The sequence below is a fragment of the Carcharhinus amblyrhynchos genome, chromosome 11 (genome assembly GCF_965287045.1).
Source record: "Carcharhinus amblyrhynchos chromosome 11, sCarAmb.v2.hapA, whole genome shotgun sequence".
NCBI lineage: Eukaryota > Metazoa > Chordata > Chondrichthyes > Carcharhiniformes > Carcharhinidae > Carcharhinus > Carcharhinus amblyrhynchos.
In genome coordinates this window covers 82166459-82181764 of record NC_137334.1, presented here as the reverse complement: position 1 = coordinate 82181764, position 15306 = coordinate 82166459, and the positions used below count along the sequence as shown (strand labels likewise).

At 41.2% G+C, this 15306-nt stretch overlaps 1 protein-coding gene across 4 annotated transcripts in view; it reads left to right on the top strand.

Annotated features, from left to right (window-relative positions):
- The window catches only part of ptpn4a (protein tyrosine phosphatase non-receptor type 4a), a 307923-nt gene that overhangs the window by 260778 nt on the left and 31839 nt on the right, over positions 1–15306 (top strand). For all 4 annotated transcript variants that reach the window (XM_080199483.1, XM_080199485.1, XM_080199482.1 and 1 more), the window contains 3 exons: positions 2562–2718; positions 3111–3277; positions 7016–7106. In XM_080199483.1, the coding sequence (XP_080055609.1) occupies positions 2562–2718; positions 3111–3277; positions 7016–7106 (415 nt within the window). The remainder of the gene's footprint in view (positions 1–2561; positions 2719–3110; positions 3278–7015; positions 7107–15306) is intronic.

Genomic DNA, 15306 nt, shown 5'->3' with positions numbered 1-15306 from the left:
CTACGTCGTTGGCACCCACATGTACTACAATGACCAGATTCTCACCCTCCCACTCCAGGTTCCTCTGCAGCCCAGATGCAACATCCTGGACCCGAGCACCAGGCAGACAACACACCCTTCTGTACTCTTTGTCATTGTGACAACGGACAGTGTCAATATCCTTAACCACACCATCCCCAATTACCACTACATTCCTTTTCACCTCTTTGTCTATGTCCTGTGTCTGCATCACTGTACCGTGTGCAGTTTGCTCACCAACCTCACCGCCCTCATTCTCGTCCACACTGGAAGCAAGAACCTCAAACCTGTTATGCAGATTGAGAGGCTGAGGCATTTGGTCCCCACCCTCCTTCCTCCGGTCCCCACCCTCCTGTTCCTGACCTTTAGGGTTAGCCAGTCTAGGGGGTGTGGATGTCTCTTGCACCCCATTATTAATGGCACCCTCCCTCCCCCTGATGAGCCTCAGTGTCTGTAGCTCAGAAGCCAGCTCATCTACTTTGAGCTGTAGCTCCTCCAGCAACCTGCACTTACTGCAGACATGGTCACTGGGAAGGACCCTGGGGTCCACCAGCTCCCACATAATACAGAAACAGCACATCACATGCCCCTCCATTATTCCCTTTAGTACTACTGAACACCATTTTCAACTCAAACTTGCCTGGCCCTTTGATCCTAAGCCCTAGCAGCTCACTCTGCTTCCCTCTCACTCTACTGCCCGCTGTCTACAGCAGGCCTCCTTTTAAACCTAGCGTGGTTTAAAAGACTGCTTACCCACAAATCCCTCCTATCCACTCCCTTTGAATTCTTAAAGCGGTAAACACAAAAAGCCCGCGAAAATGCTTTTAAATGAATCTAACAGTTTTACAAGGTAAGTTCTTACTAAACACAAAAAAAGCCCGCGAAAATGCTTTTAAATGATTTAAATGGTTTTTAACAGGTAATTTCTTACCTGACTCAGTGCTGCTTCACTCCGCCTGCTCCAGCGAACAAAGAAGGTTAAGAGGTGGCTTAATAGAGGCACACAAGATGGTCAGAGGATTAGATAGGGTGGACAGTGAGAGCCTTTTTCCTCAAATGGTAATGGCTAGCACAAGAGGACATAGCTTTAAATTGAGGGGTGATAGATATAGGACAGATGTCAGAGGTAGGTTCTTTACTCAGAGTAGTAAGGATGTGGAATGCCTTTCCTGCAGCAATAGTGGACTCGCCAACATTAAGGGCATTTAAATGGTCATTGGATAAACATATGGATGATATTGGAATAGGTTGGATGGGCTTTAGATTGGTTTCACATCGGCGCAACATCGAGGGCCAAAGGGCAATACTGCGCTGTAATGTTCTATGAAAAGAAACAGATTTTGCAGCTTGTAACTTTTTTCAGGAACTTGGATATTAACACAACCAAGTTGTATTACCCCACATAAATACTGTATATGCTCATGTAAATGCTAATGTTGTTGATAATGTTGATTTTTGCTCCAATAAAATGTAATTTCCATATACCTTGTACAAAAGTTCAATACTTTTTCAGAGATCAAAGCTGTAAAATTTCAGAACTGAAGTATCATCTCTACAATCACATCAAAACCTCAGTTCATTATATTTCTTCCAGTCCCTATTTGTCAATAAGGCAGGAAGGATGTTGATTAATTTTAGTTGTTGAAACATCTGACTGAAGTAATTTTTACTTGCTGAATTTCAAGCTGTGGAAAACTACTGGAACATGTAAAAGACCAGAGCAAAGTCAAGTGTAACTTCAGTTGATGTTCCACTCTGAGGGTTTGCCGCTATGTACCTGTGCTACATTTTTTAAAACGTTGAACGCACAGGAATTGGCGAGTTGGGGAACCCTTGTAGACTCTGAAATGACAGTAAACACAGCTGATTATGTATCGTGGGACACTGTAGGGTTACGTATTTGAACCATATTGCCATGACCTGAGCACGTAACCTAGAATGATGCTTTGGTGAGAATATTGCATTATCAAAGTTACTGTGTTTAAGATCCGATATGAAAAGCATATGGTTATCTCAGTCAATATAAAAGCTCCATTTTGCAAAACTGGATAAGGTTTTCTGATGTTTTATCTACCATTTTTCCCTCCCCCAAAACCACCTAAATAGGCCATCTGGTCATTCATCTCGCTGTTATTTGTGAGACTCTTGCCCTGGAGAAATTAGTTATTACACTTGCTTACAAAAAATGAGTGCTTTGAGCCATCTTGAAAGAGTTGAATATTGCGTATAAGCACATTTTTTAATCATTTGTGGATTTGAGCAGGTATTCAAAGTTTTTAGGCATGCTATTAATCCTAAGTAATCGTCTATAATTTTATTCCCCTATTGGTAGGAGCTAAATAATTCTGTATTGAGCCCTCATTCAGTAAATTTGCAGGAACTGAGTGTACTTTCATGTAGCTGTTACTGAAATTAATGTCTGCCATAAAATATGTGACTTCTTAAAATTAGACTGATGTTTCCACTATAGAATGCAGCAACTGTAAAACTCTGGTTTAAATGGTTGAAGAGGTTTTCAATATCTGCTTTCTCCTAATGTGCAGGCTGATACTTGTGTTCCACGACTCAATGAAGGTGATCAGGTTGTACTGATCAATGGCAGGGATATATCAGACTACACCCATGACCAAGTTGTCATGTTCATCAAAGCCAGCTGCGAGATTCGCTCTGAAGAATTAATATTATTAGTTCGACCCAATGGTAAGTATATATCTTCATTTACTTTACAAATTACCAAGTAACTATTATTCAAGCTCAATAGCTTTTGGTACCTGAAATGAAAACGGAAAATGCTGGAAAAACTAAGCAGATCTGGCAGCACTTATGGAAAGAGAAAATAGAATTACCATATCAAGTCTGTATGACTTCGCAGATTCAACATTAGCACAGTTTCTCTCTCCACAGATACTGCCAGACCTGCTGCTTTTTCCAACATTTTCTATCTTCATTTCAGATTTCCAGCAGTATTTTGCTTTTAATTTAACTTTTTATATCTAGCATGCTTATCTAGCTAGTTAAACCAATTTCTTGAGTGATATTTGGCATTGTCTTTAAAGTCATTCTGTAATCATGTGAATTTGTTTCATTTTAAGCTGTTTATGACGTCGTTGAAGAGAAGGCAGAAAGTGAACCTGATTTTCAGTACATTCCAGAGAAATCTCCTCTGGATGTAATCCATCAAGATGACGACGCCCTAAGAGAATCAATGATACATTTGCGAGATGCTCTGGAGACTGGAACTATTCTTGCACAGTTTGATGTGAGTATTTTGTTCATTTTTTTAAACCACATAAGATTACATAATTTAATCAAAGTATAAAGCAGTATCATTTTTTTCAGGCATGTGTTTTTTATTCACTCATGAAATGTGGGCAAGGCCAGCATTTATTGTCAATGTCTAATTGCCTTGAAAAGATGGTGGCAAGCTCCCTTGGACTACTGCAATCCACGTGATGTAGATGCAGCCACATGCTTATTAGCTGGGGAATTCCAGGATTTTAATGGAGCAGTGATGAAGGAATGATAGTATAGTTTCAATGTAGAATGGGGAACTACTCAGAAAGGAAGTTGGAGCAGGTTCTTTTCTCTTGTGTCTGCTGCCCTTAACCTTCTCAGGCAGTAGAAGTTTTGGTTTGGAAAATACTACTGATGAATCCTTGTTGCTTCACCACATCTGGTCGATGGTATGCAGTCTAGTTATGGTGCGCTAGTAATGAAAGGAATGAATGCTTGAAGTGGTCAGTGGGGTGCCAATCAAGCCAGCTGTCTTGATCTGGTTGGTGTTAGGCTTTGAGTGTTTTTGGAGCTGTAATCATCCTGATGTGGAGAAAATTGCATCACATTCCTGACTTGTGCCTTGAAAATGGTGAAAGTACTTTGGGCAGGGGAGTTACAGGATATCCAGATTCTGAATGTTCATTTGGCCATGGTAATTGGTGCCTGGCTCTGTTTCTAATGACCATGGCTAGGATGATGTTTTGAGGAGTTTCAGGATGGTAATGCTGCTGAATTCCTTCCTTGTATAAGTCCTTTCTTATTGAGCACATAACACATTGTCCCCTGTTGTACGTCTAACCACATTATTGCTTTTTATACAAGGCCTATGTTAGTTTTTAGGAGTTAAACACATTCATTGTTATAAAATTATGCAGCACAAAACCATTCAGCCCATCAAACCTTTGGTCGTGCTGTCCAGTTAATCCCGGTGTCCCAATCTTCCCCCAACCATATATTTGTTTTCCATTCAAATATTTATCCAATTCTCTTTTGAATGTTTGTATTGAATCTGCATCCCCCATATGTTTAGGCAGTGTATTCCAGATCATCACAGCAACATTTTTTCTTTTTAAAAAGTTTACTCATGTCATCTCTGGTCCTTTTCTACAGATTTTACATCTATGATCTGTGGTTACTAACCCTTGTGCCACTGGGAACAAATTCTCTTTATTTTATCAAAACGATTCACAATTTTGAAAGCCTCTAGCAAACCTCTCCTTAATCCTCCCGATCCTAAATCGAACATCCCTCTTTTCTTTTTCATTCTTTTCCAAACTGAGTGTCTTTTTCAGTATGGAGGAGATTTTAGTGATTACGCTAAAAATTGACTTTATATCAACATTTGAGTAAAGGACATTAGAATTTTTTTCATATGATAGAATATGTGTGTTAAATATACTGAGATAATATTGTGGATATCAAAACTACATTCTCTTCATCGAATCACAGAATCGATGGCACGGAGACAGGTCCTTTGGCCCAAGCTCGTCCAGGCTGACCAAAATGTCCATCTGAGCAAATCCCATTTGCCTGCGCTTGGTCCACATCCTACTAAACCTTTGCTTTTCAAGTTTTTGTCCAAATGCCTTTTCACTGTTGTTGATGTCCCTGCCTCAACCACTTCCTCCGGCAGCATGTTTTGCATACGTAGCACCCTCTTAAAAAAAAATTGCTCCTCAGGTTCCCATTAATTCTTTTCCCTCTGAACTTACACCTATGCTCTCTAGTTCTTGATCCCCCAATCGTGGGAAAAGGATTGAGTGCATTCACCCTATCCTTGCCTTTTATGATCGTTAGCACCTCTGTAAGATCACCCTTCAGTCTCCTGTGCTCCAAAGAAAAATGTCCTAGCCTGTCCAGTCTCTCCCTATAATTCAATCCCTTGCGTCCTGGCAACATCCTTGTAAATCTGGCAACATCTTTGTAAGTCTCATTGTGATGATTCAATTGCACAATAATTTTTATCAAAGATAAATGCCAGTAAATGACATTGAAAAGATAATTCATCAGATAGCAGTTGAAACAAATAATCTGATAGGAAAACAATGTCAGGGAGTAACAAATAATCCTGAAGAAAGATATGGATGATACAAGATACAAGACTATCAAAATCATGGTATCAGTTGGTATGTTATAATCCTAGCATGTAATGACAGTTGGGATTGGCTAGAAGTGAAAATGATTTCTCAACCGTTCCTGTTTATTTTCCTTTGAAGTAAGTGTCTGGTCGTTCTTTTGATAGCATTTCCATGCAGAACATTAAGTTTTAATTATATTCCATTGTAGTTCATTTCATTTTTTTTGCATGGTGTCCTGACTGTCACAAATGTTTCTCTGATAAATATTACTTAAGTTTGTGATACAATGCACTTTTTTGTAAACTTGCCATTGAAAAAAGATATTTTTGCTGTTTCCTGTTATTATTGAGGTGGTTGAAAACTTAAGTAAACAAATGTGAATCTTGATTTTCGCTATCATCTTATTGAATACCAGTACTGTGGAAGTGCTCATATAGCTGAAGTGTCTCATCCCTGTACCATTCCAGTAAATTTTTCCTTCAACCTAGTAGTTGTAACAATAAAATTTATTAGGATTATGAATAGTAGCTTCCATGCCACCAAGGAAGCCAAAGTAGGATAAACTGGCCATTTGTGATGGTGATCCATTGGTAACAGACTTGTAAAAACACTCTATTAGGGGATTGGCTACCTACTCAGTGTGTTTTACAGATAAGTAAGGGTGATTTTGTCAAGCAAATATCTGGCTCATATTGACATGCTACAGGGGACTTTAAAGTGATTATATGCCATGAGTCTTTACACAGAATGTTCTGAGTCCTGCATGTTTTGTGATATACCATGTTGCTGTGTACATTTCTATTGCAAGCCTTAAACAGTATTGGTGGCAGAATAGGAGTAAATTACATGGGGGTTCTTGGCTTTCAAGATCCAAAGGCAAGAAAATGGGGGAGCAAAAGGTGTTCCTTGCCTCTATGTCACAATTTCAGTTCACATATCAGTGGCTGAGTAAATTGCTACATAGTGTCATATTTTAGTTTGTTGCAACAAAGCAACCAATTCATTACTTCATTGGACAGTAACAATTCTTTCTATGTAGACAAATGCAGCATCCATTCTGGAGTAGCAATATCCCACCAAAGCAGTGAAATGATTAACCAACTAATCTGTTATTATGTGACATTGGCTGAAAGAGAAACAGCAGAATTCTCCTCTTTAGACTGTGTCATGGGATCTTTGACATTCATCTGAACAAACAAGACAGTAATGTCTCATCCAGAGAACAAAGAACAACCCAGCACGGGAAACAGGCCCTTTGGCCCAATAAGCCCGCGCCGCCGCATCACCCTAAGATCTCCCCTTGAAAATGCAGCACATTGTCTGAAATTTGTGTAGGGAAGAAAAGGGGACACTAAAAGGACTTGAAAGAGTATACACTGAACAATTAGTATTGCGTTGATCTGATTGCTAGAAATGTCATACATGTTTACCAAAGCTCGAGGATAGCTAAATGTGCGTCCAAGTGAGCATTACGCTTTGAAACAATCCAGACGAATCTATGTACAGCGAACTATATTTATAATTAGTTAACTCCATTGTTGTTGAATCAGAATGGTAGAAGATTAATTAGATAGATCGTGGGTCTTCTTGGGCCATTTGATTCCTGGGTCATAGTTGTTGATGGTTAAACTTTTTTTCCTTAGCAATTGTATAGAAAAAAGCCTGGTATGACGATGTCGTGTGCCAAGTTACCTCTGAACATTTCCAAAAACAGATATAGAGACATCTCACCTTGTAAGTATAATTTGTTTTAATTTTTGTGTGCCATCAGTGCAATTGAGGAGTTTATAATCTGAAAGATTTTACAACAGAAAAGCCTTTCTGTTAAGGGTTATGCCGTAATCTGTGTTTATTTTGTAATTTCCAAGGAAAACAAAGAACTTCTGTTCTGAACCATGTCTGTTAGCCTCTTCAAAAATCTTGCAGAATTTCTGATCCTAGCGCTAGTTATGCAAGGGAAACTCATTCTTTTAAATACAAGTGTTCCTTAGAAAATGCAGCGTACTTGGTGTTCTACTGAGTAAAGTTACTGTACACCATTTATAATGTGAGATATTAAATTTATATGAACAGTGATGTTTTTCAGTATTTTGTTCTTGTTTTGAAATTCTATTTCAGAGGTAACTTTTACAATTCCTGGTCTGACCCCCAAATTTTGTAAGTCACATACGAGACCACCAATTCAATGAACCTCAGAAGCGCTGCAGGGCAGAAGGAAGGCATTCAGCCCTTCTGCATCAGTCATTCTTCCCCAATCTCCCCATAACTCTGCACATTCTTCCTTTTCAGATAAGTCTAGTTCTCTTTTGAACGTTGCACTTGAACCTGCCTCCACCACACTGTCAGGCAATGCATTCCAGACTTTAACCATTTGCTGCATGAAAAACATTTATCATATTTCTTTTCCTCCTTTTGTTAGTTACTTTAAATCTGTGCCCTCTTGTTTTCGCGATCCTTTCAAAAGTGGGAACAGTTCCTCCCTATCTGTTCAGATCCTTCTTAATTTTGAATAATTCTATCAAATCTCCTTTTGCCCTTTTCTCCAAAGAAAACAGTCCTAACTTTTCCCATTGATTTGATCTGATTTATTAACGTACGTATTAGCATACAGTGAAAAGTATTGTTTCTTGTGCGCTATATAGACAAAGCATACCATTCATCGAGAAGGAATCGAGAGAATGCAGAATGTAGTGTTACAGTCATAGCTAGAGTGTAGAGAAAAATCAACTTTGTGCAAGGTAAGTCCATTCAAAAGTCTGACAGCAGCAGGGGAGAAGCCGTTCTTGAGTGGTTGGTACGTGACCTCAGACTTTATCTTCCTCCTGATGGAGGAGGGTGGAAGAAAGTATGTTCGAGATGCATGGGGTCCTTAATTATGCTGGCTGCTTTGTCGAGGCAGCGGGAAGTATAGACAGAGTCAGTGGATGGCAGGCTGGTTTGCATGATGGATTGGGCTACATTTACAACCTTTTGTAGTTTCTTGCGGTCTTACCAATCTGTGATAGAACCAGAAAGAACGCTTTCTATGGTACACCTGTAAAAGTTAGTGAGAATCCCGTTTTATCTCCCATTGATCTTCATAACTGAAATTCCTGATCCGTTGAACCATTCCTGTGAATCCTTTCTGCACTCCCTCAGCACTCCAGCTCAGAACAAAGTAGTGTCATATGCAAGTTCAACATAGCCTCCTTGCTATTATTCCTTCTATCTGCCTATTGATGGGGCAGCACGGCGGCACAGTGGTTAGCACTGCTGTCTCGTAGCACCAGAGGCCCAGGTTCAACTTCATGCTTAGGTCACTGTCTGTGCAAAGTCTGCACATTCTCCCCATGTCTGTGTAGGTTTCCTCCAGGTGCTGTAGTTTTCTCCCATGGTCCAAAAAACATGCTGGTTAGGTGCATTGGCCATGCTAAAGTCCCCCTCCGTGTACCTGAACAAGAGCCGGAGTGTGGCAACAGGGGATTTTTATAGTAACTTCATAGCAGTATTAATGTAAGCCTACTTGTGACACTGATAAGGAAACAAAATAATGAAGCATAATGGATAGCATGGTGGCACAGTGGCTTGCTCTGCTGTCTCATGGCTCCAGGAACCATGGTTCAATTCCAGCCTTGGGTGACTATGTAGAGTTTGCACATTCTCCCCACGTCTACGTAGAGCTATCTCTAGGTGCACTGGTTTCCACTCTGTCCAAAAATTAGGTGGATTGGCCGTGCTAAATTTGCGTCCAAAGATGTGTAGGTTAGATGGATTTGCCATGGTAACTGGGTGGGGTTATGGGGATGGGAGGTTGTGCCAGAGGAAGATGCTCTTTCAGAGAGTCTGTGCAGATTCGAATGGCGACCTTCTGCACTGTAGGGACTCTGTGACCTCTGAATCAAAGGAAGATTGAAAAGTATTGCCAGTGCCTCTGCAATCTACACTTTCACTTGCCTTGCTATCCTGGATGCATTTCCTTTCCTCCTGGGGCTTTCTCAACTTTAAGTACAGGCATCCCTTCTAACACCACCACCTTACCAATTTTAAACCCTTCTAGTGTCTGAATTACTTAATTTGATTTATTGTTGTCACATGTATTGGTATACAGTGAAAAATATTGTTTCTTGTGTGCTATACAGACAAAGCATACTGTACATATAGAAGGAAAGGAGAGTGCAGAATATAGTGTTACAGTCATAGCTAGGGTATAGAGAAAGAACAATTTAATGCGAGGTAGGTCCATTCAGAAATCTAGAGGCAACAAGGAAGAATCTGATTTTGAGTTGGTTGGTACGTGATCACGGACTTCTGAGTTCTTTTCCGCGACAAAAGAAGGTGGAAGTGAGTATGCCCAAGACAGGGGGAAGTGTAGACAGTGTCAATGGTTGGGAGGCTGGTTTGAGTGATGGATTATGCTTCATTCACAACTCTTTGTAGTTCCTTCCAGTCTGGGATAGAGCAGGAGCCACACCAAGCTACAATATAACCAGAGAGAAAGCATTCTATGGTGCAACTGTAGAAGTTAGTGAGAGTTGGAGCTGACATGCCAAATTTTCTTAGTCTTATAAAATCATAGAATCCCTACAGTGCAGAAGGAAGCCACTCAGCCCATCGAGTCTGCATCAACAACAATCCCACCCAGGTCCTATTCCTATAACCCCACATGTTTACCCCACTAATCCCTCTAACCTATGCATCCTGGGACACTAAGGGGCAATTTAGCATGGCTAATCAACCTAACTCATACAGTTTTGGACTGTGGGAGGAAACCGGAGCACCCGGAGAAACTCTCACAGACACTGGGAGAACGTATGTCGATTTGCCACAATGACCCAAGCCAGGAATCGAACCCAGGTCCCTGGAGCTATGAGGCAGCAGTGCTAACCACTGTGCCACATGCCACCCTGAGAAAGTAGAGGCATTAGTAGGCTATCTTAACAGTTGTTTCTGCGTGAAGAAACCAGGACTGGTTGTTGGTGATCTAGACACCTAAAAACCTGAAGCTGTCAACCATTTCTACTTTGTCCCCATTGATGTCGACAGGGGCATGCCCTTCATTACACTTCCTGCAGTCAATGACTCTCTTCTTCATTTTGATGACATTGAGGGAGATATTATTGTCATCGTATCAGTTCACTAGATTCTCTGTCACTTTCCTTTACGCCATCTCATCATTGTTTGAGATTTGACCAACAACGGTGTTGTCATCAGCAAACTTGAAAATCGAATTGGAGGGGAATTTGGCCACACAGTCATAGTTATATAAGGAGTCTTGTAAGGGGCCGAGGACACAGCCTTGCAGAGCATCGGTGTTGAGGGTGACTGTGTTGTTGCTTATCTTTATTGACTGCAGTCTGTGCATTAGGAAATCTAGGATCCAGTTGCAGAGGGAGGAGGCGAGCCCCAAGCCACAAAGTTTGGAGATGAGTCTTGTAGGAATAATGGTGTTGAAGGCTGAGCTGCAGTCTGAATAGGAATCTGACATAGGTGTCTTTGTTATCTAGGTGTTCCAGGGCTGAGTGTAGGGCCAGGACCTGTTGCTGCAATAGGTGAACTGTAGTGGATGCAGGCAGTCTGGTAGGCAGGAATCAATTTGTGCCATGGCCAACCTTTCAAAGTACTTCATAACGATGGGTGTCAGAGTCACCAGACGATAGTTATTAAGGTACACTGCCCGGCTTTTCTTTGATACCAGGAAGATGCTACCTTCTCATTCACCAAGGCCTGAATAGTATCTTCCTTGGTAACGACAGAAGGCAAAGTATTCATTTAATACCTCAGCTGTGCCCTCTGCCTCCATATGTAAATCCCCTTTTTGGCCCCTGAGAATCCCCTCTCCTCCTACCACCCTTTTATTATTCAAATGTCTTTAAAAGACTTTGGGATTAAGTTGGCTGTCCATTTATTTTCATACTTCTTTGCTTCCCTCATTTGCTTTTTCACCTCCCCTCTCAGCCATCCATATTAAGTGTGGTTCTCAGTTGTACTTTCTACCTGACAGAAGAAGCACGTTTTTCTTCTTCGTAATTTTTTTTTGTCTTAACTTTCTCTTTCAAGAGAACGTACGTTGATCATGCTCAAACTCTGCCTTCATTGAAGGTAGCCCATTATCAGCTACTATTTTACCTGACTCCAATTTAATCAGCCCAGATCTATTCCTACCGAATTGAAGTTGACTTCCCCCATTAATTTTGCTAACTTTGGATTGTTCTTTGTCTTTTTCCGTAGCCAGACTAAACTGATCACTATCCTATTATCACTTGATCCACTTGGACCAGCTCATTCTCAAGAACTGGTTCTAGCAATGCCTCACTTATCATTGAACTGGAAACATACTGCTGTAGAAAGTTTGTTGAACATACACTAGCAACTCCTCCCCACACTTCCCTTTATACTAGTACTACTACCTCAATCTACATTTGGATAATTAAAGTGCCTCATTAGAACTAGATATTATTTTTGCATCTCACTATAATTTCCTTGTACGTTTGTTACTCTGCATCCTTCCCACGAGTTGGCCTTTAATCTACACCGAGCAGTGTAATTGCACCACACTTGTTTCTAGACTGAGCCAAGTAGATTCTGTCTTTGATCCTTGTGGGACATTCTCTTTGTCTAGTATTGCAATGCTCTCCTTAATCAATCCACCATCCCTTCCCTTTTTTCTTCCTTTCTAATTTTGTTGAATGCCATATATTCAAGATATTTAACATCCAATCCTACCCTTTAAGCCAGGCTCGATTTACGAGTCAGAGGTTTACTGCATGGAAACAGGCTCTTTGGTCCAACTTGTCCATTCTGCCCTTTCTGTTTTAAAATTCCTAAGTTAATCCCAATTGCCCACAAGATAGTCGATAAGGCTAATTTTATAATACATTGAACTGTAGAAGCTTCAACGTGTATGTTAACCAATGAAGTTAGATTTGCAGTAGATTGTGGTAGAGAGCTCATTGGCAGATTTTTTGACAATATGTCTCATTTTTCACCAATACCCAGAATTGTTACGACATAAAAGGAGACCTTTCGGCCCATTGTGTCTCTACCATCTCACCAAACGAGCATCATGACTTAGTGCTATTCCCTTTCCTTTTCCTGGTATCCCTGTGCATCAGTTCAAGTAAACACCTTGAAGGCTTAATTAATTAAACCTGCCTCAGCCACACTTTCAGGCATCGCACCCCAGACTTGAACCATTCGTATCACCTTTGTTTCTTTTGCAAATCTCAATTCTTTTACAAGCAGGAAGTTTCCCCCTATCTACTCTGTATAGCCCCTCATGATTTTGAACATCTCTATCAAATCTCCTCTTAGCATTTCTTTTCCAAGGAGAATAGTCCCAACCCCTCCAATATCTTCCCTTAACCAAAATTTCTTATTCCTGAACCATTCTTGTAAATCTCTTCTGCACTCTCTCCAATGTGTTCACATCCTTCTTGTAGTGTAGTGCCCATGACTGCACACACTATTCGAGCTGAGATTTGACCTAGTGTCAGATGACCTACCTGTTTATCTGAGACTATGTCCCCTGCTTCTAGACTCTGCCCCTCCCCCCCAAACTAAGATGCATCTTTGCTGTGTCTACTCTGTCAAACCTTGTAAGAATTTTGAAGTTTGAATGAGATCTCTCATTCTCCAGAGAATAAAGGCCATACATTCATCTGCTTTATCTTTCTACACTTGCTTGCAAGATATCACATGGTAGGTTGTTGCATAACGTTAAATATCATGGGATCCAGGGTGAGGTAGCCAAATGGATACAAAATTAGCTTGATGACAGAAGACAGAGTGGTTGTACAGGCTTGTTTCTCAAAATGGAGGCTTGTGACCAGCAGTGTGCCTCAGGGATCAGTGCTGGGTCCACTATTGTTTGTCATTTATATCAATGATTTGGATGAGAATTTAGTAGGCATGGTTGGTAAGTTTGCAGATGACATCAGGATTGGTGGCAGAGTTGACAATGAAGAAGGTTAATTGAAACGGGATATTGATGAATTGGGCCAATGGACTGACGAATGGCAGATAGAGTTTAATTTAGATAAATGCAAGGTGATGCAATTTGATCGATCGAACCAGGGCCTACTCAGTTAATGGTAGGGCATTGGGGAGAGTTATAGAATGAGGAGATTTAGGGGAACAGGTTCATAGCTCCTTGAAAGTGGAGTCACAGGTGGACAGAGTGGTAAAGAAGGCAATTGGCATGCTTGGTTTCATTGGTCAGAACGCTGAATATAGGAATTGGGATATCTTATTGAAGTTGTACAAGACGTTGGTAAGGACACACTTGGAATGCTGTGTACATTTCTGGTCACCCTGTTATAGAAAAGATATTATTAAACTAGAAAGAGTGCAGAAAAGATTTACTGGGACGCTACTGGGACTTGATGGTTTGAGTCCTAAGGAGAGTCTGGATAGACTGCAGATTTTTTTCTCTGGAGCATAGGAGGCTTAGGTGTGATCTTATAGCGGTGTATAAAATAGAGTGGCAGAGATCACCTAGATGGTCAATATCTTTTCCCAAAGGTAGGGGAGTCTAAAACTAGAGGGCATAGGTTTAAGGTGAGAAAGGAGAGATACAGAAGTACCCAGAGGGGCAATTTTTTTGCACAGAGGGCGATGAGTGTCTGGAACAAACTGTCCGAGGTAGTAATAGAGGTGGATACAATTTTGTCTTTTAAAAAGCATTTAAACAGTTACATGGGTAGGATGGGTATAGAGGAATATAGGCCAAACACAAGCAATTGGGACTGGCTTAGGGGTTTCAAAAAGGAGCAGCATGGACAAGTTGGGCCGAAGGGCCTGTTTCCGTGCTGTAAACCTCTGACTCTGTGATACTGGGAGTAATCAAGTGCTTACTATTTTTAAAGTCCTGCTTACTAATTTCCTGTCCATCTCCCAGGTCTCATTGCAAGACCACATCCTCCTTTCCTCCTATGCCAGTATAGACCACAATTGCTGACTATTCATCCTTCTTCTTGGGGTGTTCTGCGGCCATTTGGTGATATCCTCAACAGCAATCCATCTTGGATTCATGTCTGCACCTGCAGAAAGACTTGTCTACTCACCTAATTACTGAGTCATATCTTCTTATACTGCCTAATACAGTTGAGCCACCAATGGGTTGAATGGACTTGGCCTGGCTGCACCTCCCAGAAAAACCATCACTGCAACCAGTATTCAGAACTGAATATGGGTTGGAGAATGGAATACACTCAAGTGGACTCTTACACTACTCACCTGTAACTGTTCCTTTTTGATTGCCTGGTGGTCACCTCTTTCCTCTCTCCCTGCGTATTCTTAAGCTGTGTAGTGACCACATCTACAAATGTACTATCCACAAACCTCAACTTCAACGGATGTGTCACAGTAAACTTCAGCTACTGCTGAAGCTTCCAAACACAGGGCTCAAGCTTTTGCAAACAGTGACACTTTCTGTACAAATGACTATCCAGGACATAAACATCCTGGAGTTTAGACGTAGCACAGAAATATACATTGTAGAGGCTTTTTAACATTCATTCCAAGGGTATGGACTTCGCTGGGCCGGCCAGCATTTATTGACTATCCCTAATTGACCTTGAGTGGCCTTCTTGAATTGCCGCAGTCCATGCTATTTACCATTTATATAGATGATCTGGAGGAGGGAACCAAGTGTATGGTGTCGAAATTTGCTGATGACACCAAGATTGGTGGAACGGCAAATTGCGCGGAGGGTGTGGAGAGTCTGCAGAAGGATCTAGATAGGCTGGGCGAATGGGCCAGGAACTGGCAAATGGAATTTAATGTTGGCAAGTGCGAGGTGGTCCACCTTTGGTAGGAATAATGGTAGGAAGGACTATTACTTACGTGGCGAAAAACTGCAGCAGGCGACGGTGCAGAGGGACCTCGGGGTCCTTGTGCATGAGTCGCAAAAACCCAGTCTGCAGGTGCAGCAGGTGGTCAGGAAGGCGAATGGGAT